At 53.5% G+C, this 25,906-nt stretch overlaps 1 protein-coding gene across 1 annotated transcript in view; it reads left to right on the top strand.

Moving 5' to 3' along the window:
• The window catches only part of ANKMY1 (ankyrin repeat and MYND domain containing 1), a 43,663-nt gene extending 18,643 nt beyond the window's left edge, over positions 1 to 25,020 (top strand). Inside the window, exons 9-19 of the mRNA XM_059704871.1 lie at positions 864 to 1,264; positions 3,828 to 3,999; positions 5,191 to 5,331; positions 5,721 to 5,861; positions 8,238 to 8,345; positions 9,905 to 10,036; positions 15,411 to 15,524; positions 15,859 to 16,024; positions 18,707 to 18,785; positions 19,409 to 19,569; positions 24,902 to 25,020. Coding sequence (XP_059560854.1) covers positions 864 to 1,264; positions 3,828 to 3,999; positions 5,191 to 5,331; positions 5,721 to 5,861; positions 8,238 to 8,345; positions 9,905 to 10,036; positions 15,411 to 15,524; positions 15,859 to 16,024; positions 18,707 to 18,785; positions 19,409 to 19,569; positions 24,902 to 25,020 — 1,734 coding nt within the window. The remainder of the gene's footprint in view (positions 1 to 863; positions 1,265 to 3,827; positions 4,000 to 5,190; positions 5,332 to 5,720; positions 5,862 to 8,237; positions 8,346 to 9,904; positions 10,037 to 15,410; positions 15,525 to 15,858; positions 16,025 to 18,706; positions 18,786 to 19,408; positions 19,570 to 24,901) is intronic.
• The last annotated feature ends 886 nt before the right edge of the window (positions 25,021 to 25,906 follow it).

Below are 25,906 nucleotides of genomic sequence, written 5' to 3'. Positions count from 1 at the left end.
AACCAACAGGACGGAGGCTATTCCAATCCAATCAGAGCTATATTAATCTTCTGTGTGTCCGCTCCCCCGCCCCTGTCATCTTCACTGACCAATCAGAGCAGTTTATTTCTGACCCAGCAAGACAGTGTCTTTTGGACCAATCAGATTGCAAGGATTTGGAGTCCTCATTTGCATGAAGATGGATCAGTCAGGGATCAGACAGAGGTGGGGACTCCTGTCTCTCTATAAGCCAACTCCCCTCTGGTTTGGAGAACACACTTTCCCTTTCCATTAGAGCAGCGGTCGCCAACCAGTGGTCTGCAGACCCCTGGTGGTCCATGAGGTCCGAAAGGTTGGCGACCACTGCACTAGAGAATGAAGACTGACTGCATTTCCTTGGGTTAGGCTTCATAGTGGTGGTTTTTCACAGCCGTGCTGTATCACTATTGAGCTGTTTGCTCTGAATAAGGTTTTCTTCACCCCACCCCAAATTGGGGATTCCTGTTGGAGGTGAGTTGGTGCCACTGACCCTTGGTTGACACTTCAGTGCGTAGCCAGTGAGGAGACACGTATGGTCTCATTCTGATGTCTTCACACTTAATGTGCCTGGTGTTGGAAGGGTCTTGCTCTGTGTGCTGTGACTATGCGTGGCTAGTGGATGCTGTATGGCTCAGGTATGTGTGAGGGGCCTCCAAGGCGTTTTCTGCCTCTCTGTGGGTTTTAGGGAGGCACGTGGGCACTACTGTCTCAGCACTGTTAGCCCAAGTCCTGTGAAGGCTGCTCTCAGTCATGAGCACAGATCCTTGGGAAAGAAGGTGTTTAATGGAGTTGCCATGCTAATCTTTTTCCTTCTAATGATATGTTTTTTTTAGTGCTTTCCAAAGGAAATTCAAAAACTCTCAGTTAGTCACTACCCCTCCTTCGCATTCCGTGACTCAGACTCAACCTACAATGATGACTTGGTACCCGTCTCAGAGAGCCCGAAGTCCAGCATCTGGAGGGACAGCCCCCAGAAGTGGGAGTCCACATTGCCGAGGGGCAGCGTCAGCATCAGCGACCAGGGCCAGGAGCTGGAAGATGTGTTGGAGAGCTTGGACCGGTGCACGCCGTGCAGCAGCACCGAGACCAACTTTGAGTCTAACCACTGCGTGCAGAACTACTCCATCAGGTTGTCATGGAATATGCTGGAGAAGAGCGCCAGGGCTTACAGCATGCTCAAGGTGCCCTCCACTGAGGCCACCTCTGACAAAGGAACCATGAGGCAGATGGCATGGACCATGACCAAGTAGGTGGCTGGTGTGTGAGCAGCAGGGCCGAGGGTCATGGTCAGGGTGAGTCACAGGCTCAGCATCACTTTCCTGCTCCCCTGGGAGGGGATGTTTTCTAGTGCCTGTGCCTTATCTCTAAGGCTCTTGGGGCGGGGACTTCTCTGGAGGCTTGGCACTGGGGGCCTGGCTATGGCTTCTGAGGGACAGGCAGGAGGGAGTCCAGGAGTGTGTCCTAGACTGGCACATGGGCAGTGGGCACCACACAGGGGTTCACACACTATCACCTCCATACACTCAGCATGGATGTACCCCGCCCCCCTCCTCACAGTCTAGACCAGTGGTTCTCAAATTGTGTCCCATGTCCCCTGGAGTGTCTCAGACCCTTTCAGGGAATCTGCAAGGTTGAAATGATTCTCATAGTAATTCTAAGTCTGTGTGATAGTCGTGTGACTTGTGTGACAGTTGTGTGATGGTCACGTGACATGGTCAGGTGACAATTGTGTATTTCTTCACCTATGCAACACATGCACAATAGAATGTTGGTTTCACTTAGAATTGCACTTGCTGACACTACAGAAATGACTGCTTTATTACATCATTTAAAAAAATATTTTTATTGATTTCAGAGAGGAAGAGAGAGGAAGAGAAAGATAGAAACATAATGATGAGAGGGAATCATTGATTGGCTGCCTCCTGCACATTGGACTGAGCCTACAACCCAGCCATTTGCCCTTGACCAGAATCAAATCTTGGACCTTTCAGTCCGCAGGCCAACGCTCTATCCACTGAGCCAAATTGGCTAGGGCTGATTTATTACATCTTGACTGTGAGCCCATGCCTCTTAACATTCTGTGTGACAAGGTGGGGAGGATGCCTGAAGCACATCTGCCTCAAACCACAGTTGGAAGGTTTTGGAGGGAAAGCACTCCAATGACTTGAGTGGCATACAGTCACCAGCCCTCTCCATGGCCACCGTGTTTAGTTGACAGCATGATTGGCTGGCACATGGTGGTCATTCACTCTCTTAACAGTTAGCTTTCGCTCTAAGGACAGTTGACACTGTTGACAGTGATGACATCCCAGCTTTGAAGTGGGAATTAGAATTTTGGAGCATTTGCATGCACCACATATTGTTCATGACACATGTCCACCTGGGGACAATCTCAGTGAGGCAGTCTGTCCACATGACCAAGTCCCGACATCACAGGAGCACTCAGAGGATCCCTCTGGGGGGTTCTGGTGCAGCTAGATACATATTCTCCACAAAAATATTTCATGTTAATATGCAATGGCTTTGTTATTGTTACTTTTTAAATGTATTAGTGAGGATTTAAAAAATTCTCAGTTTTAATGTATAATACATTAGACATGGATGAATAGAATCCACATAAACACAATCTCTTTGGAGCCCTCAGAGAATTTTAAGAGTGGAAAGAGGTCCCGAGAGCAGGAAGTTTGAGAACCACTGCTCTAGAGTGACCTGGTCTCTCTACTGTCCTCCTGCCCACCCCACCCTGGTTCTGTACTGCCCATGCCCTCCGCCATTCTCACCACCGGCTCAGCTCCTCATCACAGCCATTCTCCTCCCTGCCCTTCTCCTTGCCCAGCAGTGCTGCTGTCCAAGCCCACCCAACTGGGCCCCCCAAGCCCAGGTCTCGGCCCATCTTCCCCCCATAAGAGATGTGTGTGTGTGTGTGTGTGTGTGTGTGTCAGTATGTGTATGTGGTGTGATATGTATGTGTGTGTGTGTATGGTATGTGTCAGTGTGTGTATGTGGTATGGTATGTTTTTGTGTATATGTGTGTGTGTCAGTGTGTGTGTATGGTGTGGTATGCATGTATATGTGTATGGTATGTGTCATTGTGTGTATGTGGTATGGTATGTTTTTGTGTATGTGTGTGCATGTGTGTCAGTGTGTGTATGTGGTGCGGTATGTTTTTGTGTATGTGTGCGTGTGGTATGTGTCAGTGTGTGTATGTAGTGTGGTGTGTATTTGTGTGTGTGTGTAGTATGTGTCAGTGTGTATATGTTGTGTGTGTGTGTATATGTGGTGTGGTGTGGTATGTGTGTATGTAGTGTGTGAGTCGCTGTGTATGTGGTATGGTATATATTTGTGCGTGTGTGTGTTTATGTGTGTGTGGTGTGCATTTTGTATGTATGGATGTGAGTGTGCGCATGTCTGGTGTGCATGGTACAACCTTGAACCCTGGTGTTCCAGGTACTCTCTGTCATCACCTCAGAGACACCACAGGAGGGTGGTCTGGTCCCTATCCCACACTCCAACACATGGGTGGCTTCAGTGAGGCTAAGTGGCCCCGAGGGCCAATGCCAGGCAGGGCCACAGCTGGACTTGCACTTGCCCAGGCTGGCTCGCTTAGGGTGGTTTGGTGAGATGGGTTGCTCTGTTCCGTGTAGGGGCTGGAGGTCTTGGGAGGGCAGGACACTGGGGCTCAGGGCACCATGAGGTCAGTGTCTCTGAGCATCCTCCACTGGAGAGCACCTGTCTCAACTGGGGGTGCTGTCCAGACAGCCTCCTGTGCCTCTCCTACAGCCTATGACATGTCATACTGATCCTTCCAGACACAGAAACATGTGGCTGACCATCAATTGCCTGCTGCATCGAGGCGCTGACCCCAACCTGTGCCGCGTGCCTATGCACGTCCTGTTCTTCGCTGTGAAGGCCGGGGACGTGGACGGGGTGAAGCTGCTGCTGGAGAATGGTGCCAGGACCGACATCCAGTTCCCCCCAGAGGTAGGGCCAGAGGTGCGGGGAGCAAGGTGCGGGGGGGCTTCAGAGGATGCTCCTAGTGTGAGGTCAGAACGATAGGTTTTGAACCTCACTGGCACCGTCTGTTTTTCCCCTCTGGTTGTGTGAGCCCCCCCGCCTGTATGCAGGCCCTTTGCTGTGTTTAGAGGGTGTCGATGGTATGGCTGGAAGTTTTCTTTGGCCTCAGCCGTTACTTTCAGGGGTAGGTGGGTCTCACTATTCAGGCCCCTTGGCCAGGCCGTTTCTTTCCTTTTCTTCTGAGGATAAGATAAAGTAGTGCAGGCAAGTAGAATTTGTGTAAGACCCAGGATAATTTATAATGGCTTTTTAAGTTTACTGATTGGACTCCATCTTTAAAACTGACTAAGGTTGCAGCCTGTAAACTTGGCACAGACACCCTCATCTATCCATCCGTCCATCCATCCCAAATGAAGAATCGATTATTTACATTCATCTTCAAATGGAAGTTTCGCTTTATCGGAATGTTTGAGTTGCCCGTATTACTGGCACCAGAAGAACACCCAGTTCCTTGCTGTGCCCAGTGGACTGTCAGTGGTTTCTGAGCGTCCCTCCAGCCTTTCTCCAGGGGCCCTTTCCCGTTCCCCTGTCCTATGTGGAGGGTTGGCGAGTCCTCCCCCTTGGCCCGAGGTGCAGCCTATGTTCCTGGCTGGGATCTCTCTGAGTTGGCTGTGCCTCCTCCAGGACCTGGCCCCCTGACCATCTCCATGTGGTCAGTGCTGACTGGGTATCCTAGAGACAGTCCTCCGTTGATCCTCTCAGCCGATGCCAGGGGGCTGCTGTGGGTGGGCAACAGGCCTCGGGTAGCGGTTGGCATTGGGAGCTGCATGGCTGTCTGCAGGGGCACCTGAAGAAGCGCTGGCAGGGAAGATGGGCTTTTCTTGGAGGGAGGCAGGGACAGTTGGTCTAAAATGAAGCTGGCACCGGGGCCTGTGCGCCTGTCTCTGGCCCGGGCAGACAGATACCTCTTATGAATTGGAACGGACATGTCCATGGTCCGTGTGGGAGGCCTCCTTGTCCTGCATGTCCCGTGAGGCTGGTGAGAGTGCAGTGCTCTGAGTGGCACTCTAGGACTGGCCTGGGCTCTCACCCTGGACAGGCCCTGGCACCCGGGGAGTAGCTCACCTCACCCTAACTCCTCCTGCGTTTCCTCTGCAGCTGGGGGCCCTAACCCCCCTCCACATTGCAGCTGCCCTTCCCGGGGAGGAGGGTGTCAAGATAACAGAGCTGCTGCTCCACGCCATCACGGATGTGGACGCCAGGGCAGCTGACCAAGACGACATGTACAAACTGAGCAAGGTGGGCCATCTGCCACGCGGGAGAGGGGGCACTAGGGAGCCTGGGGTCACTCTGCAGTGTTGTCCATTTAGTTCAGAATTTCACTTGTCCTTGTAGAGGCTGATTGATGCTCTGTGCACCCCAAACCCGCCTGGCTGTGCCACAGCGCATGTGTGGCTCACCTGTGTGAGGGGGCAGGGGAGGGCTTGGGGCCTGCGCCCAGGAGAGGGTTTCACGGGAAGCTGCTTCGGATCCACAGTCTGAGGAGGAGGGCAGCCTGCTCCTCTGTGTGAGCACATCTGTATTGTACCTGCTGGGGGCTCTTGGCACAGCTGGTCGGGCAGGTGGCAGGCCTCTGAGCACTTGGAGAGCGGCTTGGGCCAGGACCTGACCCCTCTGTCTGCACACAGCCAGAGGTGCTGCCTTCAAGCATGAAGCTCAACAATGAAGTAGGCCCGCCCAGCGTCTACAGTAGCGTGAACATGTCCGTCCCTGAAGAGGGGGGCAGGACACCTCTGCATGTGGCCTGTGAGCGGGAGGACAACTACAGGGTGAGCAGGGCCTTCTGGGGTCGGGAGCTGTATGCCCGTATGTGCACCTGGGTGTGCACACATGAGTGCATTTACATAAGTGTGCACATGCATGTTTTTTTGGTGTGCATATGTACCTGCGTATATGTTGGCATGACTGTGTGAGTTGTATTTACTGGCCAGCACACACGTGCATGCATGTGCACACGTGTACACATGCATGTGTATGTATGCTTGGGTAGTGCATGTGTATGTGTGTAGCTGGGTGTTTGGGGGCAGGATGGTGAGTCAGCAGCCGTGGTAGGGGGGTGGGCTGGGCTGAGGGCTCAGACCTTGGGGTGTTGGCCTGCCTGAGTGAGTTTCAGAACAGATGAGTGGGTCTTGTCCACAGTGAAATGGGATCCACTAGGGCAGTGGTTGGCAAACTCATTAGTCAACAGAGCCAAATATCAACAGTACAATAATTGAAATTTCTTTTGAGAGCCAAATTTTTCAAAATCAAACTATATAGGTAGGTACATTGTTATTAATTTAATTAGGGTACTCCTAAGGCTTAGGAAGAGCCACACTCAAGGGGCCAAAGAGCCGCATGTGGCTCACGAGCCGCAGTTTGCCGACCATGGCTAGGTTAAAGCACGGCAGACAGTGTCAGCAGGCCCTGCCTGTGACTCGTGCATTGAAGCGCTGTTCCAGGGCATGTTTAAGGGATACTGTCCACACCCGTGTCAGCACGCACATGGATTGACGTTCCCTGTGTGGTGCCTGCTCAAACATATTCGAGTGTGGCTGGCATGTGCTGGAACTGGCCTGTGTGTCTCAGTCACCCGCGGACTTGGTTTCCCACAGGGATGGGGTCCTGCAGAGCCCAGAGGGCCCTTTGGCCCTGCAACACTGCCTCCCATGGGCCTTGGGATTAATTCCTCCAACAAGGAGGCCGAATGGCCAGGGTGGGCAAGTGGGTCCTGGGAACCAGGTCTGGGCTTTGTGTTATAGTGGCCAAGGCAGGCCAGACCAGTAAGCTACTGAGCACATAGTAAACTGAGCCTCAGTTTACCCTCTTGTAAAATGGCACCAATGGCTGGCCTCACTGGGCTGTGGCACGAGCAGTTTGCCACTGAAGAGGGTGATGACCACGCATGCCGTCCTGACATGAGAGTGCGAGGACCTGCGTGAGGGTGGCGCTTGGGCAACGCCGGCAAGGGACGATGGGAGGCACCTCCAGGCCTCCCTGCTTCAGAGCTTCCCTCTTGTCAAAGCCTCCCTAAGCCTGGGCCACCATCCTGCCAGAACTTGCTGAGGGGTGCCATGAGCCTACATTAGGAATGGGGACAGAGAGGCTCTGAGAGGCAGGCTGGCCAAGGCCCCTAGCCGGTAAGTGTGAGGCCTGGGCTTTGAACACAGTGCTTTCCAACTCGCACACCTGTGCTCTCTGTGCTGACTTCAGATTTGGAAAAACTACGGGGAAGCAAAGTTGGGAGACAGAAGCAGCTGCAGCATTAGGTCGAGGACAGGTGGCGATGGCCGTCCAGCCATCAAGTCTGCATTCCACGGGCTTTCCCAGGAGCTTTTAGGCCTGGCCAGCGAGGCTCGGAAAGGGGAGTAGGCTTGGCGGGGAGCAGTCCAGCTTGTGAGCAATTCTGGGGAACAAGGGGAAACCAGGGTTCCCCAGAGGGGAAAGGCCGGAAGGGTGCAGCGGCCCTCCATGCTGAAGGTCTGTCTCCTTTCAGCTCAGCTGGGCTTCTCTGTTTCTTTTTTGTTGTTGTTAATCCTCACCCAAGGATATTTTTTCCATTGAATTTTTGGAGAGAGTGAAAGGGAGGGAGGGGAGGGGTAGAGAGAAACATCGATGTGAGAGGACACATGGACTGGTTGCCTCCTGCGGCACCCCAACAGGGTCCAGGAATTGAACCTGCAACCCAGATATGTGCCCTTGACTGGGAATCGAACCTGTGACCCTTTGGTTTGAGAGCTGACACTTTAACCACTGAGCTACACCGGCAGGGTCGGTTGGGCTTCTTTCACTTGCTGTGTCCTAGAGGACCCTGAGCCCTGGTGAAGGGCACGTTCCCCCGGCCACACCTGCTCTGCACCTACTGTGATGGTCATAAAATCCTGACTCTCTGCTTCCTTTGAAAACAAGTTTTAAATAAATTCACCCATCATTTGTCTTTCCTGTTTTTCATTGGGAAAAAATGAATGTTTAGAAAACATCTTTTTACTTCGAGGATTGACTCACCTACCCACTATTATCTACCTAGAATTCAGGGCTCTCTGTGCCAGGCAAGGTGCTGGGGAGGAGGAAATAGAAGTTGATTTCAGGATGTTTGAGTTAATGATCCATGCCAGGTGCTCCAGGGACTTGAGACTTGGGGCTCTTAACCTGCCTTTCTCACCCAGTACGCCAGGGATGTCGTCCACCTCCTCCTCTCCAACAGAGCGAACAGCAGCCTGCTGTGGGGCGGCCACTCCCCGCTCTCCCTGTCCATCGCCAGTGGGAACGACCTGGTGAGCACGTTCTGAACCCCTGAGGGACATCTGCAGTGTTCTCTCCTCCAGCGTCCCCTCCCCATCAGTGTTTGGGCGTTGGTGGTGTTCGCAGTGGCACAAAGGCAGCATGGTGTAAGGGGCGTGGGCCACCTCCCGTGGGTATGGAGCTCTTTAGAGAGAGAAGGCTAACGAGAGAAGGAAAGTGAGCAGGGAGGTGAGGTTCAGCTGGATGGGTGCCCCCTCATGGGGCCTAGATCCCAGCTCTGCCTGTCCCAGACATCGACTCCTCGGTGCCCCAGGAAAGGCACATTGGCAAGTGCCCACTTTCTGCTGCTGCCAAGGAATGTGTTTATTCACCATCCACCCAGCCAGCCAGCCACCCATCTACCCTCCTTCCATCCATCCTTCCATCCACCCACCTTCCACACATTTGTGTACTCATCTATGCACCCACACACCCAAATACACATCTATTCATCTACCCACCATCTATCCACCCATCTACCCACTCACCAACCCATCCTTTTACCTATTCATTCTACATCTATCATCAATCTCCCTTCCTTCCTTCCTTCCTTCCTTCCTTCCTTCCTTCCTTCCTTCCTTCCTTCCTTCCTCCCTCCCTCCCTCCCTCCCTTCCTCCCTTCCTTCCTACCTTCCTTCTATATCCCATGCACCTTTCATCCTTTTATTTGGATGAACCTACTGTGTGCCAGGCAGGTGCCACTCTAGGCATCAGGTGTTGAGTAAAACAAAGTCTCAGGTCTCAAGGATGTTACATTCTGGTTGGAGAAGACAGACCATAGCCCAGTGTGACACGTTTTCAGGTAATGGTAAGTGTTATGGAGAAAGTAAAGGTCAAGGACAGATAGAGTGGTGGAGGGAGGCTACTTTAGCAGGATGCCCAGGCGGGCTTCTCTGGTGAGGGGACTTTTCAGCAGAGGCCTAAGGAAGGTGAAGGCATTGCTGCCAGTGGCCACAGGTGGGGCTTCTGTGGGGCCTCTGCAGGGGCCTCGCCTCCTCTCCCTCCTTCCTTCAACAAGTCATGTGGGCACTTGCTCCTGCCGGATATTACAGGCAGGCGTAGTAGCAGAGAGAGCTTGCTCCGAGGGACAGAGCTCTGGAGAGAGACAAACACTAGTTCTCTGACATCCAGCGTAGCTGCTCTTACTCCTGGATTCCCGGGCGGCACCTGGGCTGGCAGCTGGGGACACAGAGGGAAACAAGGGACATGTGGCCCACTTTGTGTCTGGTCAAAGACCCAGGTGCCCCGGGGCAGAGGCAGCCTCTTCCCAGGGATGAGGGGCTGACAGGACAGTGTGCAGACAGGGTGCCGGCCAGGTGCCTGGGCGGAATGGCAGCCCCCCTAAGGAACCACCATGTGCTCACCCCAGTGGTCCTCGGAGCTGGCAGCAGTGGAACCGGTGGGCGGGAGCCGTGGAGAATGCCCGGGGTGGGGGGGCCTCAGTGAGCCCCAGCTTGGCCGCCACTATACTCAGTGCTGCAGTGGCCTCGCTCCGGGACTTCCTCCAGTGGAGGGAGGGACCTGGTGGCGCTGACAGGCTGTCTGTGTACAGATTGTGAAGGAGCTGCTGACCAACGGCGCTGACCCCAACCTGCCTCTGACCAAGGGCTTGGGCAGTGCGCTGTGTGTGGCCTGCGACATCGCCTACGAGCACCGGAGGAGTGTGAACAACAGGCTGGGCCTGGTGAGGTGGCGGGTGTGGGGGGCCGGCTGAGAGGGGCGAGTGGGAAGGGGCGACCCAGGGTCCTGGGCCTAGGGCTGTGGGACCCTTGGTCTGGCCTCATTCCCAGCAGGCGGAGCTTCGTGTGGTATTTCTCTGTGTTCTCCAAGCCTCAGCATTCCAAACACTTGAAAACGGGTGAGAAATTCTTGCCTTTTAAGATGTATAGATCTAAAATATATACAGAGGCAAAGCCACTCAACAGGCCAGACAAAAGTCCCCTGGTTTATCTCAGGAAAGACACGGGCCATGGTTTTGGTCTGGTTGCAGGATTCTAGATTTTTCTATGTAAAATGGGCATTGACCAGGGATCCTAATCAAGGGACCTGCTAGGCAGGGATTGGGGAGCTGCATCCCAGGCAGGGATCGGGAGCTGGGCTGTCTCCACACTCTGCCCACCAAGAAGCTAACGCTGTGAGGCTCACTCACCAATAGACACAAAACTAGATGCTCTGATATCAAAACATTGAACACCCACTTATATACTTATATACCAACTCAGATAATATCTCCAATTCTTGTAAATACTTCCAGCACTTGTAATGGTTAAAACATTTTTATTAACTGTATATCATAAGCCACTTACATTTAACACTGCAAAGACTGTCTTTACTCCATTGTATGATCTTGCCTCCTTTGTCAAATATTAATTGAGCATAATGGCTTGGGCTGATTTCTAGGTTTTTCTGTTCTGTTCCATTGATCTATATGTCTGTTCTTATGCAAGTACCAGGCAGTTTGGTTACAATGCCTTTGTAGTATAATTTGATATCCAGTATTGTGATCCCTCCTACTTTGTTCTTTCTCAAAATTGCTTCGGCTATTTGGGGGTTTTTTTGGTTCCATATAAATTTTTGGAGTATTTGTTCTAGATCTGTGAAATATGCCATTGGTATTTTAATAGGGACCTATTGAATCTAAAGATTGCTTTGGGTAGCATGGAAATTTTAATGATATTCATTTGTCCTATCCATGAACACGTTATATTTTTCCATTTGTTTGTATCTCCTTCTATTTCTTTTTTCAATGTCCTGTAGTTTTTGCGAGTAAAGGTCTTTTACCTCCTTGGTTAACTTTATTCCAAGGTGTCTTTTTTTTTTTTTGCAATGGTAAATTGGATTGTTTTTATAGTTTCTCTTTCTGAGAGTTCATTATGGGCTTATAAAAATGCCATCGATTTCTGGTACAATGGAGTAAAGCCAGTCTCTTCAGTAAATGGTGTTGGGAAAATTGGACAGGTTCATGCAAAAAAAAATTAAACTAGAGCACCAACTTAAACCATACACAAGAATAAACTCAAAATGGGTAAAAGACTTAAATGTAAGTTGTGGAACCATAAAAATCCTAGAAGAAACCACAGGCAACAAAATCTCAGACATCTCTCATAGCAATATGTTTGTCAATACATCTATCTCCTAGGGCCGTGGTTGGCAAACTGTGGCTCACAAGCCACATGCAGCTCTTTGGCCCCTTGAGTGTGGCTCTTCCACAAAATACCACATGCGGGCATGCATGTACAGTGCGATTGAAACTTCGTGGCCCATGCGCAGAAGTCGGTATTTTGTGGAAGAGCCACACTCAAGGGGCCAAAGAGCCACATGTGGCTCGCGAGCCGCAGTTTGCCGACCACTGTAGGGCAAAGGAAACTAAGGAGAAAATAAACAAATTGGGACTACATCAAAAGAAAAAGCTTCTACACAACAAAAGAAACCATCACCAAAACGAAAAGAGAGCCCACTGCCTGAGAGAACATATTTTTCAGTGATACATCTGATAAAGGGTTAATTTCCAAAAGTATATAAGGGACTCATATAACTTAACAAAAGGAAGACAAACAATCCAAGTAAAAAAATGGGCAAAGGACCTAAATAGACACTTCCCCAAAGAGGACCTATAGATGGCCAAGAAACCCATGAATAAATGCTCAGTCACTAACATTAGAGAGATGCAAATTAAAATGACAATGAGATATCACCTCACACCTGCCAGAAGGGCTATCATCAACAAATCAACCAATGACAAGTGCTGGTGAGGATGTGAAGAAAAGGGAACCCTAGTACACTGCTGGTGGGAATGCAGACTGGTGCCGCCACTATGGAGTTTCCTCAAAAAATTAAATATGGAACTGCCATTTGACCCAGTGATCCCACTTCTAGGAATATATCCTAAAAATCCCAAAACAACAATCAGAAAAAAAATATATACACCCCTATGTGCAGAGCAGCACTATAATAGCTAAGATCTGGAAACAGCCCAAATGCCCATCAGTAGATAAATGAATAAGAAAGCTGTAGTACATTTATACCTTGGAATACTCTGCAGCTGTAAAAAAAAAAAAAAAAAAAAAAAAAAAAAAAAAAAAAAAAAAAAGAAAAGAAAAGAAAAAAGAAGGAGGATCTCTTATCCTTTGAGACAGCATAGAGTGATCTGGAGAGCATTATGCAAAGTGAAATAAACCAGTCAGAGAAAGACAAGTATCACATGATCTCACTCATATGTGGAATCTAATGAACAAAATAAACTGATGAAAAAAATAGATCCAGAGACATGGAAGAATGGAACAGACTGAGGCATATCAGAGGGAAAGGGTGGGGGAGAGATTAGCCAAGAAACTTACATGCATATGCATAGCCCATGGACACAGGAAATCATGCAGTAGGCCTTGGGGACCAGGGGCAGGGTGGAGGGCTTCAATGCGGGGGTGGGGAGGGGGGCGGGAAGGGGACATTTGCGATACTTTCAACAATAAAGATAAATGATAAATAAGTATAAAATATTAACACTGCAGAATTAAACTAGTTGTTGTTGTCTCTTTAGTATGCACATGCATTCTTTTTCTTACATCTCCCAAGGTTACAATCAGGGATCTGTTCAATAGACTTGCAGCTGTCGGCCACCCACCTCAATTCCTGTTGGTTTAAGAGTTTTCCAGACATTCCTCCTTACTTTGTAGGTAGATAAGTACATTGCTGGCAAGTCATGGCATTTCTCTCTTCTCTTCCAATGTGTGTAACCTGTCTCCTTTCTCTTGCTCGTGGCCTTGGCAGGCTGGGTGTGAGCAGTGGCGCCCCTGCCGGGTTCTGCGGGGCTTCTGTCCGCCCCTGATCTCCCTGCTTTGCTCCTTTTCCACGTAAGGGACGGTCCTCCAACCTGCAGCTGCCAGGACTGTTTCTCAGGATGCTTATAACAGTTTTTGTTTTGTTTTGTTTTGTTCTTTGTTTTTGCCAAAATGAGGTTATAGTGAACACATTTAAAAAAAAATTTGGCAAAAGACACAAAAACTGTACCATCTTAACAATGTTTAAGTTCAGTGGCATTAAGCACAGTCACATTATTGTTCAGCCGTCACTACCATCCCTCCCCATAACTGTTTTCATTTTGCAAAACTGACCCTCTGTCCCCATTAAACACTCACTCCCCCTTCCCCCCACCCCTGTTCCCCGCCTCCTACTCTCTGTCTCTGTGAACCTGACTCCTCCAGGGATGTAAGGGGAATCACACAGTGTTTGTTCTTCTGTGTCTGCCTTATTGCACGTAGCATCATGTCCTCAAGATCCCTCCATGTTGTAGCAGGTCTCAGATATGTTTTTATGTTGAGGCTGAATAATATTCCCTTGTGTGTATAAAGCACATTGTGTATTTATTAGTCCGTTGATGTACACCTAGGTTGCTTCCACGTTTGGCTATTTTAAATAATGACACTGTGGACATGGGTGTACAAATATCTCTTCTGGACGCTGCTTTCAATTTGGGTATCTACCCAGAAGTGGGGCTGCTGGGTCATGTGGTCATTCTATGTTTAATTTTTTGAGGAACCACATACTTCCCTCGACAGTAGCTGCACCAGTTTACATCCCCACCCACAGGGCACAGGGCTCCCATTTCTCCACATCCTCGGTAACACTTGTTCTTTTCTGAGTTTACTGTATAGTAACCATCCTGATGGCTGTGAGGCGTTATCTTATTGGTCTCATTTTAATTTTATTCGTGATGTTGAGCATCTTTTCATGGGTTTGTTGACTATTCATATACCTTCTCTGAAGAAATGTCTATTCAAGTTCTTTGCCCATTTTAGAAATTGTTTTTTGTTAAGTTTTAAGAGTTCGCTCTGTATTCTGGACATTATCACATCTCAGATATGTGATTTAAAATATTTTCTCATATGCACGGGCCACCTTTTTGCAATGCAGCAGTGTCTTTTATGCACAGAAGGTTTTAATTTTCATGAGGGCCGGTTTGCCTACCTTTCCTTTTGTTGCCTGTGCCTTTGTTTCATATCCAAGAAATCATTGCCAAGTCCATTTTGGTGAAGCTTTTGTCCTATGTTTTCTTCTAAGAGCTTGATAGATTTAGCTAGCATTTAAAGAAGCTGTTTTCGGTAGAATTCAATGCTTTCTCTCCATCGTTCCTTTATGGGATGTGATTCTGTGCAACATGCCGAGCCCTCTGGAGCCTCAGTGGTGCATCAGGGTTGTATGAAGGTTGTCATGCTTTGCATGAGGGAGGGGAGGGGAGTAGAGGGGAGGGGGTGGACAGGAGAGGAGAGGAGCCTGGGGTTGGATCAGGGCAGCTTCTTCCCACAGCTTTGGAAAACTGGCTCCCACTCTGCTCGCCATAGGCCTGCCATGTCATCACCATCGCCATAAGGAATCCGTGTATAAACTGCACTCATGCCCCCGAGACCCGTGAGTTGGGCCTGGTCAGGCCACGCTGGCTGCTGGTGTTTGGTGGCATTTGCCCCCAGATGCCTGGTTCTGTGCCACGAAGCTTCACACACAGTGTCACCAGGGTTTCTAAGTTTGTGAAGAATGAATGTTAAACAGGCTGAGAGAGTGAGGACCCTGGCTGAGGGAACCACCATGCATCCCCTAACACCGGCCCTGCCTGCAATGGTCAGCAGGTAGACCCTACACAGTCCAATGAGTGCCCTGCAGGTGATGGGCTATTTTTCATCTATTTATGCTGGGATGCCCTGAGCCTGCTTGTTTGGTTAAATTTCCTGGCTAAAACTATAAAGCCATAAAGCCTCTTATTGAAGGCACCTGCTCCCTGGTCAGGATAGGGGTGGGAGCCCTGTTGAAATTGGTGATAAATCTTGAGCTAGAGGCCTTGTTGTGCTGTGTGCGAGAAGTCACACATTCACCCCCCACACCTGTGCACACCCACAGCCACATACATGTACATGCCCACACACATGCACACACACACACTCACACACCTACATATGCACACACCTACGCATCCACACACATATGCACACACCTACCTCCTCCACACCTACACACAATCCTGGCAGCTGGGTGTTCACACGCATTTGATGCAGCTCTGTTCTCCACAGATTGACCTGCTCATCAATTATGGGGCCGACATCCTGGCCCCTGTGACACTCACGCAAGGGGACAAGATGGCCGTGGGCACAGTCGTGGACTACGGGTATTTCAAATTCTTCCAGGTATGGCTTTGAGTTTCCTGTTGGTGATAGGGGCGCAGCTAGGGCCTTTAGCATCTCTTGGGCACAGCTGATCCAAAGGTCCCTCATGCCTCCTTCCAAAGCGAGTCCCTGGCCTTCTGAAAGAGAAGACCTGGCACCCGGGCATGCGCAGGTGTGGCTGCCTGTGCCTAGCTTTTGGAGTGCTCTCCTGGTTTGTCCTCACAATGACCACCGACAGAGGATGTGTGCTCCCCACCCAGTCTCCCTCCCCTGGTGATAGGCCAGAGCTGGGAGTGGGACCCGCCCTCCCCGGGTTGGGAGCTGGTGCCCTGCGGTGACTGGCACTGTGCCGCAGGACCGGAAGATTGCCCACTGCCCCTTCCACACGCTGATGCCGGCAGAGCGGGAGACGTTTGTGGCCCGGAAGCGGCTCCTGGAATACATGGGCTTCCAGCTGCGCTCTGCCATCATGGCCAAGGAGAGCCAGTGGGACCCAAAGGTGCTGTGCTTGAGCAAGAAAGGTGAGTGGCCGTGGGTGCCAGCCGAGGCCGTGTTTTTCCTGACAATTGTGGGATGGGAGGGGCTGGGCCAGGAAGGGACATGAGAGAGACCTGTCCTGCTGCTGCCAGGGCTTTAATAGGGGTGAGGACAACAGTCTTTTCAACAAACGGTGCTGGGACAACTGGCTATCCAATCACAAGAGAATGACATTTGACCCTCATATCACCTATAAAAATGAGTTCAATTTGGCCTTGGCTCAGTGGTTAGAGCATCAGCCCATGCACCCAAGGGTTGTGGATTTGATGCCTGTCAAGGGCATGTACCTGGGTTGCAAGTTTGCTCCCTGCCTCATGTTCTGGGCTTGTGCAGGAGGCAACCAATCGATGTGTCTCTCTCATATCGATGTTTCTCTCTTTTCCTTTCCCTCCCTCCATCCCACTCTCTCTGAAAAGCAAATGTGAAAAGACAACCTATGGGAGAGCATATTTGTCAATCATACATCTCATAAGGAACTTGTATGTAGAACACACTGTCACAACTCAATAATACAGTAATTGAATTAAAAACTGGACAAAAAACACGAACAGAAATTTGTCTGATGGTGGAGTGAAGGTACATGACCCCCTCGCAACTGGAAAAGGAGGCCAGCCGTTCCATGGAGTGTGACAGCTTGTTGTAGGGCTGAGTCGCTTTCAGAGATGGGATTGAGCGGAGGCATCTCCTCAGGCTGCACAGCTGGTCTCCACTGCTGGACAGTTGTCACAGTAAAAGTTTTGTAGGATGGTTAAGGTACTAACAGCTGACCAGACGAAGGGACAGAGTTGCTGTTGGAGCCAGGAGCCGTACTCCTCCTGGTCATGTATGCACAGTTGCTTAGATTTGATGCCAGCACCTAGTTTGACATTTGTCTCGGGCTGTGCTGTTCTGGTCGTCACTGAGAAAAATCTCTATGGCTGCACTGTGTCAGCCTACAGAGCCAGCTCATCCTTGACTGGAAGGCCTTGGTATGCTGTTGAATGCAGTTAGGTCAGAGTTCACAGCACGGAAACTTGAACGGAAAAGAAATCAGGCACAGAGATGGAGTCAGTCTTAGTTATATCGGCATCTACACAGATTTCTCTAAAGAAAGATCTAAATGGCCAACAAGCCCATGAGAAGATGCTCATCATTGGCCATCAGGGATGAACACACTGCACCACACGAGGTGTCACTTCAGTATGATGCTGTGATTAAAATGTAACTAGGTGAGGAGGAGGAGAAAGGGGAGCTTCCTGCCCCGCTGGTGGGAATGGGAACGGGAGAGCGGCTGGAGAGTCCTCAGATGCTAACCACAGAGTCACCACGTCACCCAGCAAAGCCACTCCCAGCTGTATGCCCAGAAGCAATGAACACGTGTCCCCCAGCATCTGTACACAAATGTTGATGGCAGCACGGTTCACAAAAGCTAGGTGGGAACAACCCCCATATCCATCCATGGATGAATGAATGAACAAGTCGTGGCAGATGCCCATACAGAATGTTATTCACCCACAAATAAGAGTGAAGCCCTGACACCGCCATGCAGATGAACCTTGAAAACGTGATGCTCAGTGAGAGAAGCCAGTCACAGGGGACCACGTGTTGTATGAAATGTCTGGCACAGACAGAGCCACAGACCAAGTAGATAGGGGTCGCCAGGGGCTGGGGCTGGGGAGTCAGGGGCATGGCGGAGTTCAGGGGCTGGGTCCTTTTGGGAGTGATGACGATGTTCTAGAATGGATTTTGTGGTGATGGCCGCACACCTGCGAATGCACTAAAAGCCACTGAACTGTGTACCTTATAGGTGACTTGGGTGGCATGTGAGTTACATCTCAACTGATGCTCAAGAATGCCCTCCTCCCATTTTCATGTTTCCGCATAAAGAAGCAATCTGTGAAGCTCTGGCGCCAGGCCCCTTGTATGTTTTTTTTATTGTCACCTGTCCCAGAAGCATCCTTGGTGCCACGTGGCCTTCCTAACATTGCCCTGGCAACAGGTGCACTGTCAGAGCCGGCTTCCTGGGCCCATGTCTTCATCCCCACCCGGCCTGAGTGCTGGTGGGCGCAGGAAGGGTGGGGGAGGAAGGAGAGCTCCCACCTTCCTGCTCTTATGGCCAGTAGGTGTTTCCTTACGGGGTTCCTGTGTCTGAAGGGGTGGTGAGGAAGCAGAGGTTTGGCAGCCTTTCTGGGGGGGGCGGCGGGGATGAGGTGCTATTTAAAGAGAGAATGGTGCAGGGACCTGGTGGAAACTGTGGTTATTATGGGGGACTCACTGCCCTCCAGACCCTGGCCTACTGTGCACCCTCCTGCAGTGGCCAGAGAGCAGAGCAGGGTCCCCCCCTTCAGAGGGGGCTGTGGACTGGGCGAGGCCAGAGAAACCTGGTGCTGCTCCATGGCCCTTTAATGGCGTGGTGAGGGGGACACTGAGTCTGTCAATGGCACAGAGAAAGGGCTGCAGATGGGTAGGCAAACAAGAGGCCCTGGGCGGCCCAACACCTCCAGGCCAAGTCCCACTCTGCCTCCTGAGACCTGTCATGGGATGTCAAGGCTTGGGGTCCTGCCTCCCGAGGTGCCGGGTGGGCTTCGGGAGGGTGGTTGGGGCGGGCAGCCCGTGCTCCTCTATCTGTAGATACTACAGCCCACGGGAGGGCCCAGGGAGACTAATGCAGGTCTCTCTGGGTACAGCGCAGATGATCCCCTGCCACAGGCTGAAGCAAAGGGACCCCACCATGCCCAAGGAGCCGCAGTTGGAGGAGCTGGAGCAGTAAGTGGCCGTGTGGCCCCGCTCTCCAGGAGCATGGGCCAGGATGGGTGGCAGCCAGGGGCCACAGGGCACGCTTGAGGAGCCGCTCCATGTCTGGGGGGCAGCTGGGTGGGAGATGTGTGCTGCCTTGTGCACCCTGTGCCCCATACCCCTCCTAGCCACCCCACCATGGGCCCTTCCCCTAGAATAGTCTCTCTATGTCTATGTGCCTTATTGGTCCCTGTGGGCATCCTGGACTGCATCCGCCCAGTAAACCCCGGTGGATGGGTGGGCGATGGATGGCAGGCAGGGGTGGTTGCCCACCTGGGCTCATTTTCTTGCCGAAGCAGAGCTCAAGGGTATGCCCTGCTCACCCACAGCTGTTCCTCCCACAAAACACAGAAATCCTCCCCGCCCCACACTGTGGCACGTGAGGGTGCCACAGCCTCCTGCCCAGCCCTGTCTGAGCCCGCAGGTGGCATCTGGGCACGGTGCTTGTTTTCTGTTCTGAACGGCTTGTGCTGGACATCCCTGGACAGGACTTCAGGTCTCTGTCCGCATGCAGAGGAAATGGGGAAGGTCCGGAGCTGGGTCGGTGGCATAGGGGGCAGGCACCGGCCGACGGCTGTGTGGCCCCCTGGCAGGATTCCCTTCTTCAAGTTCTGCTACCAGTGCGGCCGCTCCATCGGGGTGCGCCTGCTGCCCTGCATCCGCTGCTACGGGATCCTGACCTGCAGCAAGAGCTGTAAGACCAAAGCCTGGGCCGACTTCCACAGCAGGGACTGCGGCACCCTGGCAGCCATCGGTAAGTCCTGGTGCCGGCCGGGCTGCTTGTGGGCCTGCTGCTTCTAAGGGCACAGGCACCAACCCGGGGGGTGGCCGAGTGAGGGTCCCCATCTTCCCTGAGTCCCCAGTTGGGCTTGTGTGGGGACAGGGAGGCACTGAGCCAACCTGGCCTTTCCCCACCTACAGTGGACGCCATGCCCCATGTCCCCATGGCTCCTGTCGTGGGCCCGCCTGGCGGCTCCACTGGACACCTGGGCCCCCTGGTGGACACGGGCTTCCCTGGACCACCAGCACTTGGCCTTGGGGCTGCTACAGGAAGGCTCCCCCTAGCCTGCCCCCTCAGGCATCTCTGGGAGTATGGAGGCCTGCAGATGTCTGCTCTGGGAACACCCCCTCTCCCCACCCTCCCTCCCCCGGGAGTGACCTGAGGCAACCCCTCGCCAGGTGGTGCTCTGAGGGCGGCCTCGTGGGCCAGGCTGGGACTTGGCTGGGTGGGCTCTTCCTCAGGACTTGTCCCCGGTGCGGACGAGGGGCTGACTGGCCCTTGCCCTTGGACTGTGCCCTAGTAACCGATCCTCTCTGAGCTCTGATGTTCCCTGTCATCCCCGTTTCCATCTGCAAAATGGGGCCTTTAGTAACAGGCTCACTCTGGGGTGCATCCCAGACCTTGGTCACAGCTCCTTGGGCTCAGGGACCCCAGGACAGGGGCGGGGGGTTGCAAGTCTCCACCTTTGAAGCGCCATCAGTCGAGTACCCTCACGTGAGCAGGGCGCAAGGCACTGCCTGGCACCGCACCCTAGGGCTCTCGGCACCAGGCTGCCGCAGGGGAGCCAGCACACAGAGCTGAGCTCTCTTCCAGGCAGGATGGCCAGGAGGGCAAGGTGCATCAGGGTTGTTCTCCTGTGCCCACCTGCGCCTCCTTGGGGGTGCCCCTTATGGGCCTCCTCTCTGCCAGTTCCTTGCCCAGGGCCCTACCTGGAGGAAGAGAGCTTCGGGGCGGAAGGATCTCTGTAAAGGAGCACGCTCCATGCCAAAGCTGCGAGTCTCACCTGCCGGCACCCGCACCTGGGGGCCACCTGGGGCTCCTGACCTCACAATAAAGTGGCCCCACCGGGTGTGTGTTTAGCCCTGTTTGTGCTGCTCAGCTGTCCACGGGCCAGCCCAGAGCTTCCAAGGGGCATCCACGCTTCTCATCTCCACACGGGCCTGGCCATCTTTGGGCAGATGGGGGTCAGACCTGGAGCAAAGGTCCTTGCTAGAAGGTGCTCCTGTGCTTTGGGGGCATTTGGCGGCTTCCCCGGAGCCCACATCTCTGCTCTCCATCCCAGGCTCAGAAGGGATGGGTGAGGGGTGTCACTCCTGTTCCTCCCCAAGGCTCCAGGGTGTTGTCAGTGTGTGGCAGGTGTGTTCGGGTACAGTGGATGTGAAATAACCGTGACCCAGATGGAGGAGGCATGAGCTGACCATGAGTCAGGATCACGGCATGAGGAGGATGGGTGGTGGGCTTGCTTTTGTGGAGGATGGAAGGGGGCAGTGGGAATGAGGGCAGAGTGGTGGGGGCAGGTGGGACAGGTTGGGGAAGGGGCAAAGGAGCCTGTGCAGGGCTCCAGCCAGACTGACTCCTCGCTGGTCCAGGCAGTCCCGCACGCAGCCATGGTTTGGCCTGGTCTTCCTGGTCTCTTGTCAAGATGGGGCTCCCTATCGGGAAGTTTGCTGGGGGCTCCGGGCGATGTTCCTGTAAGGGGCGAGGAAGCCTCTTGGGCAGAGGGGACCAGGATCCTGTGCTGCACCCAGTCGCAAGCCCTTAATGTGACCTCGGGTGAGTGGGTTCCTGGCTGGGGGGGCTTTCCTGGTGAGGCGCTGGGGGTAGGGTGTGAACCCCAAGAAGGGGCGTGGGTGGCTCCCAGTCCATCTGCCAGCAGGGAAAACACTCCGAATGAGCACTTGTGAGCAGAGGTCACTGCGGAAGGTGCTCCTGCGCTCTGGGGACATTTGGGGCTTCCCGGGAGCCCACATCTCTGCCCCATCCCAGGCTCCATCCCAGGCAAAAGGAAGAAAAGATAAATGACATTTATCCCGACACCTGGAAATCACCGTAGCTGGCACTGCTGTGTGTCCTGCCAACCCCCTGTCTGTACAGACGCATACACACATGCGCACACAAGCATGCATGCAAGATACACGTGCACACCCACATGCACACGCATGTGCACTTGTGAAATCATGGTCTGTATGTTTTAAAATAAGCCATGAACATCTTTCTTTGTTATTAACTATTTTTCTGCAGCGTAACTTTCCCCAGGTGCAGTTTTATTTTTGTGCTGCAGGCAGTAGTTGTTCATTGTTAGAAAAGACAAGATGACAGTGAAAACTACCCTGACCTTCCACTCAATGATAAGCATCCTGAGCATGTTCTTTCCGATTTAATCCACACACACACACACACACACACACACACACACACACACACACGTGTGTGTGTGCTTCCTCAGCACCTCTGTACACACTATGCTTTTCACCCCCCACTTTTAATTAAAACAATGGCAGTTTTGTGACCTTGACCTGCCTTCCCCACACTGTGTCATCTCACATGTGTCCGCCCAGTGCCTTTTTTATGGGCATTTACATCATTTTGCTCATTTGTCAACTTGTGGCACACGCCTTGGCCTAGGTTTCCCTTGGGTGGAACTCACAGAGGTTAAGTGTTCAGATTTCAGGAGTCCCCCTGGTTCCCGCGCTCTCTGGGAGGGATAGAGCCTGTCGGCCCTGCACTCCTCAGGAATGACGTTCCCGTGTCCTGAGGAATTCGTGGAAGTGTTACTGCCCTCGCCCTCTCCACACCGAGTGGCATTTGTTTCCCTCGTTCCTGTCGGTTGGGGGTGTGGCTCTTCCTGACTTGCAGGGGCTCCCTGGAGCCCAGCACCACCCCCGTGTCCTCGGATCGGGGCACCTTCTCCCTCCCCATTTGATGTGCTGCCTGGGATGTTCTGTTCTGTGGAGGCTGCGTCTGTCCTGAGCTTCAGGGTCTGGTTTGCTGGGGACTGAGGAAGCCACCCCAGGTGAGACCATAGGGGGTGTGCACAGCCTCCAGCATTCTTGTTTTACCTGTAATTTTGCAAGCAGCCTAGAAGTAATTTTTGTGTGAGATGTGAGCGCCCCCGACAGCCAGCACATTTGCAGTGACTGGTGGTGATTGTCACTGCGCAGGACTCCAGTGCCTGCCGCAGGCCGGGCTCATTGGTTAACCTGCTTCCCTGGGACCCGTCTCCACAGGCTCATCCTTGTGAAGTGTGCTTGCTGCCACCCACCCTCACTCAGATGAACAATGTCTTTGAGACCTTGTCACTTTTTTGGTTGGGGACACATGCTCCGGGCAGTGGTGGGTGTTGTGCTGGGGTTTGATGGTTTAACCTCACTTAGGATTGCCATCCACGGCTCGTGCCTTCTCACCTCACACCCAGTCCTTCAGGACATCTGCTCAGCTCTTCGCAACCTGGCCGCTTCCAAAAGCTCCAGCCACCGCCAGCCCTAGCCCCTGCTCCAGTGCGTCTGTGTCCAAGTGCAGGACGTCCATCAGAGTCCTTGCTGCTCCCCTCGGGCCTCCCCTACTGGTCACTGATGCCCCTTGTGCCCGGCTGTGCCCCCATCAACCTGGAGCGCTCCTTCCTGCTGCACCCAGATGGAGGCCGCCACATCCTCCCTCCTCTGGGCATACTTCCCTCTGGCCTGCATGCTCTGGTTACCCAGAATAGGGAAAGGACAGTGTGACAGGTCCCCTGTAGGTCCTCACCCTACAGGCGAGACTGCTATTTGTGGGGGATGAGTGCTGTCGGTCAGCCCCACAGGGCGGGACTGTGCTCACGGCTGGTACAGAGAGGGTCCTGGGCACCCATGGATGGGGAGACCCAGCTAGGAGTCCCCAGGTTCACCTCATGTCACGTGTCTCCTACCCACACTGAGTGACATCTGGTGGCCGTGATGCATCCTTGTCCTGCGTGCTGGGAGGTCGGCTCCAGGCTCGGCGGACGCGGTGTCCCTGCCAGTGCCTTTCCGGCGTCCGTGGCTCGCTCTTTATCCCTCCACGGCACACTGGCTGGCGCTGTGCGGTGTTAGGTGACTGTGGCAGCTGCAGGCCGCCTTGTGACTTCTCGGGAATGCTCTCAGCCACCCCCTTCTCCAAAGACACAAGGCGCTCTGTCTCCCGGATCGTTCCGGGCAGTCAGTCATTCCGGCGTAAATCTTTAAGTTCCTTTTGGGCTACATTTTGTCCCATTGATCTGTCTGCTATGTCGACAGGGTGGCGCACCCTCACCCATCTGGCCCGCAGCCTCGTGTCCTTGGAAGGCTGACTGCCTGGGCAGGCCACCCCTGCCATCCTCACCACCTCTCTCCTCCGAGCTTCCTGCTCCTCAGGAAATTAGGTTGCCTCTGTCTTCGGAATGCATGGGAACTGGCCACTTCTCTCCACATCCTTGGCAGTTGCTGTGGTGTCTGGGGAGGGCACCTCGTGACCCTACTCTGTGCCAAGCTCTGTACCACCTGGCCCAGCCCCACGAGACCCACATGGCAAGCAGTGAGGTGGGCTGGATGGGAGGCAGGGCTACGGAGATGTGGGGTGTTGCAGGGTGACAGATGGCGATTTCAGAGCAAGCATGGAACCCGGGGCTGCAGGGTCCTGGTTAGACGGACGGAAGGTGGGGTGGGGTGGGGTGGGAGATGGAGGGACCAGTCTGGAGGACACCACCCCCTGAGTCCCATGCCTGAGGGGTGACCAGGTAAGGTCAGGGGAGGAGAGGGCCAGGAAGGTGGGAGTGGAGGGAGAGGGTCAGCTGGGGAGGAGGCCTGAGGACCAGAGAGGGTGTTGGTGTCGGGCTGGAATGTTGGTGATGTCAACAATGGTCTGGAATCTGCCAGCATCAGAATTCCTCCCAGGAGCCAGCATGCTGTGCTCTCTGGAGAGACGGACGGTGAGAGTGGCCAGTGGGGTCCTAGGAAGCACGGAGAAACCATAGGGCAGGAGCTGAGGGTTCCTTCCACAGAGCAGGGCCCACCTGCTCACCCTGGGAGCCTAGGGAGCCAGGCACCTGCCCGCCTTCCCTCCGTCCTGCTGCGCTTCCCCTGGCCATCGGTGTAGACTGCCAGTGTGCCAGGCGCCGCCTCCACCCCCACGGCCGAGGTCCTGGCTTAGTTTCGTGTGTGGTTTGTGTTCTTGTTCATGGTCTTTCTCCGGCTTCAATGCCCAGGGGTGGTCTGGGCCTGGCCCATGGTGGGCAGGACGAAGACCCCTGACGCAGCCCAGCGGGTGGTCCTGTGCTGAATGCCCATCTCATGTGTGCCCTCCCTTTCGACAGGAAGAAATTACTTGTCAGAGATCAGGAAGAAGTTCAAGAAGTCTGTGAACAAGTACCCAGAGACCTTAGGATTGCTGCTCCAGTTGAATAAAGTGTACACCAGCTACAGTCATGAATGAGCCATGACTGCCCACCTGCCCCAAGGCTGAGTGGGCCCCAGCGCCCAGGAAGGAGGAGGAGCAGGGCATCAGGCACCCTGGGCTTGTGGAGGCCAGGGGAGCAGGCAGCCACTGCTCTACAGGTACCCCCGGCCCCACTGCACCCAGGCTGTCAGGGGAGCCCCTCTGTGGAGCCTCGTTCTTCCCTCCGGGGCATGCTGTCCACCGTGTTGGGGGGCCCTGCCCCTCACACTCCGGGGGTCTGGGCTGGCGGCACTGAGCCCTCAGCGCTCCAGGCTTCTGGGGAGAGGCTTTGCTGAATGTCTGCCAGGCTGCTGGTGTGGGCTGTGATGCCCAAATAAAGGGACTCAGCAGCAGCTCATGTGTCTGTGTTGGCTTCTAGTCTCTAGATGAGGAGCTGGGCTTTGCACACAGTGGCACCTGGGCAGGGGGAATGGGGAGAGGACAGGGCTGGCAGCTTCGCCCCAAGGACCGTGCAGGCCTTGGCTTGCGGAGGCATGGTGGCTGGGGCAGTGGTTCCACTCTGGTGAAAGACGCAGGGCACAGCGGGACTCTAGAGCCGGATGGCACCTTCAGGACATGCCACCAGCCCTGGCCTCAGGACCACACTGGTCCCCCTCCCTCCAGCTTCCTGGGCATCTCCAAGGATCCTTGGCAGGAGCTGGAACTTCTCGGGCACATGCGAGGGTGTGTGTGTCCAGAGCAGCGGAGGTGTGGACGACAGAGGGGCCTGGGCCTTTTCCTCTGCAGGGCACCCAGTCCTCCTGGAGGGGGATGAGGACACGCAGACCCTGCACTCTGCAGCCTCCAGGCCACAGTGCTGGGTGCAATCGCTTCCCCTCCCAACAGGCCCTGAGGCCCACCATGCTGTGCACAGCCCGTGGGG

Source organism: Myotis daubentonii, chromosome 7, assembly GCF_963259705.1.
Source record: "Myotis daubentonii chromosome 7, mMyoDau2.1, whole genome shotgun sequence".
Lineage (NCBI taxonomy): Eukaryota > Metazoa > Chordata > Mammalia > Chiroptera > Vespertilionidae > Myotis > Myotis daubentonii.
This window is presented reverse-complemented; position numbering and strand designations above follow the sequence as displayed.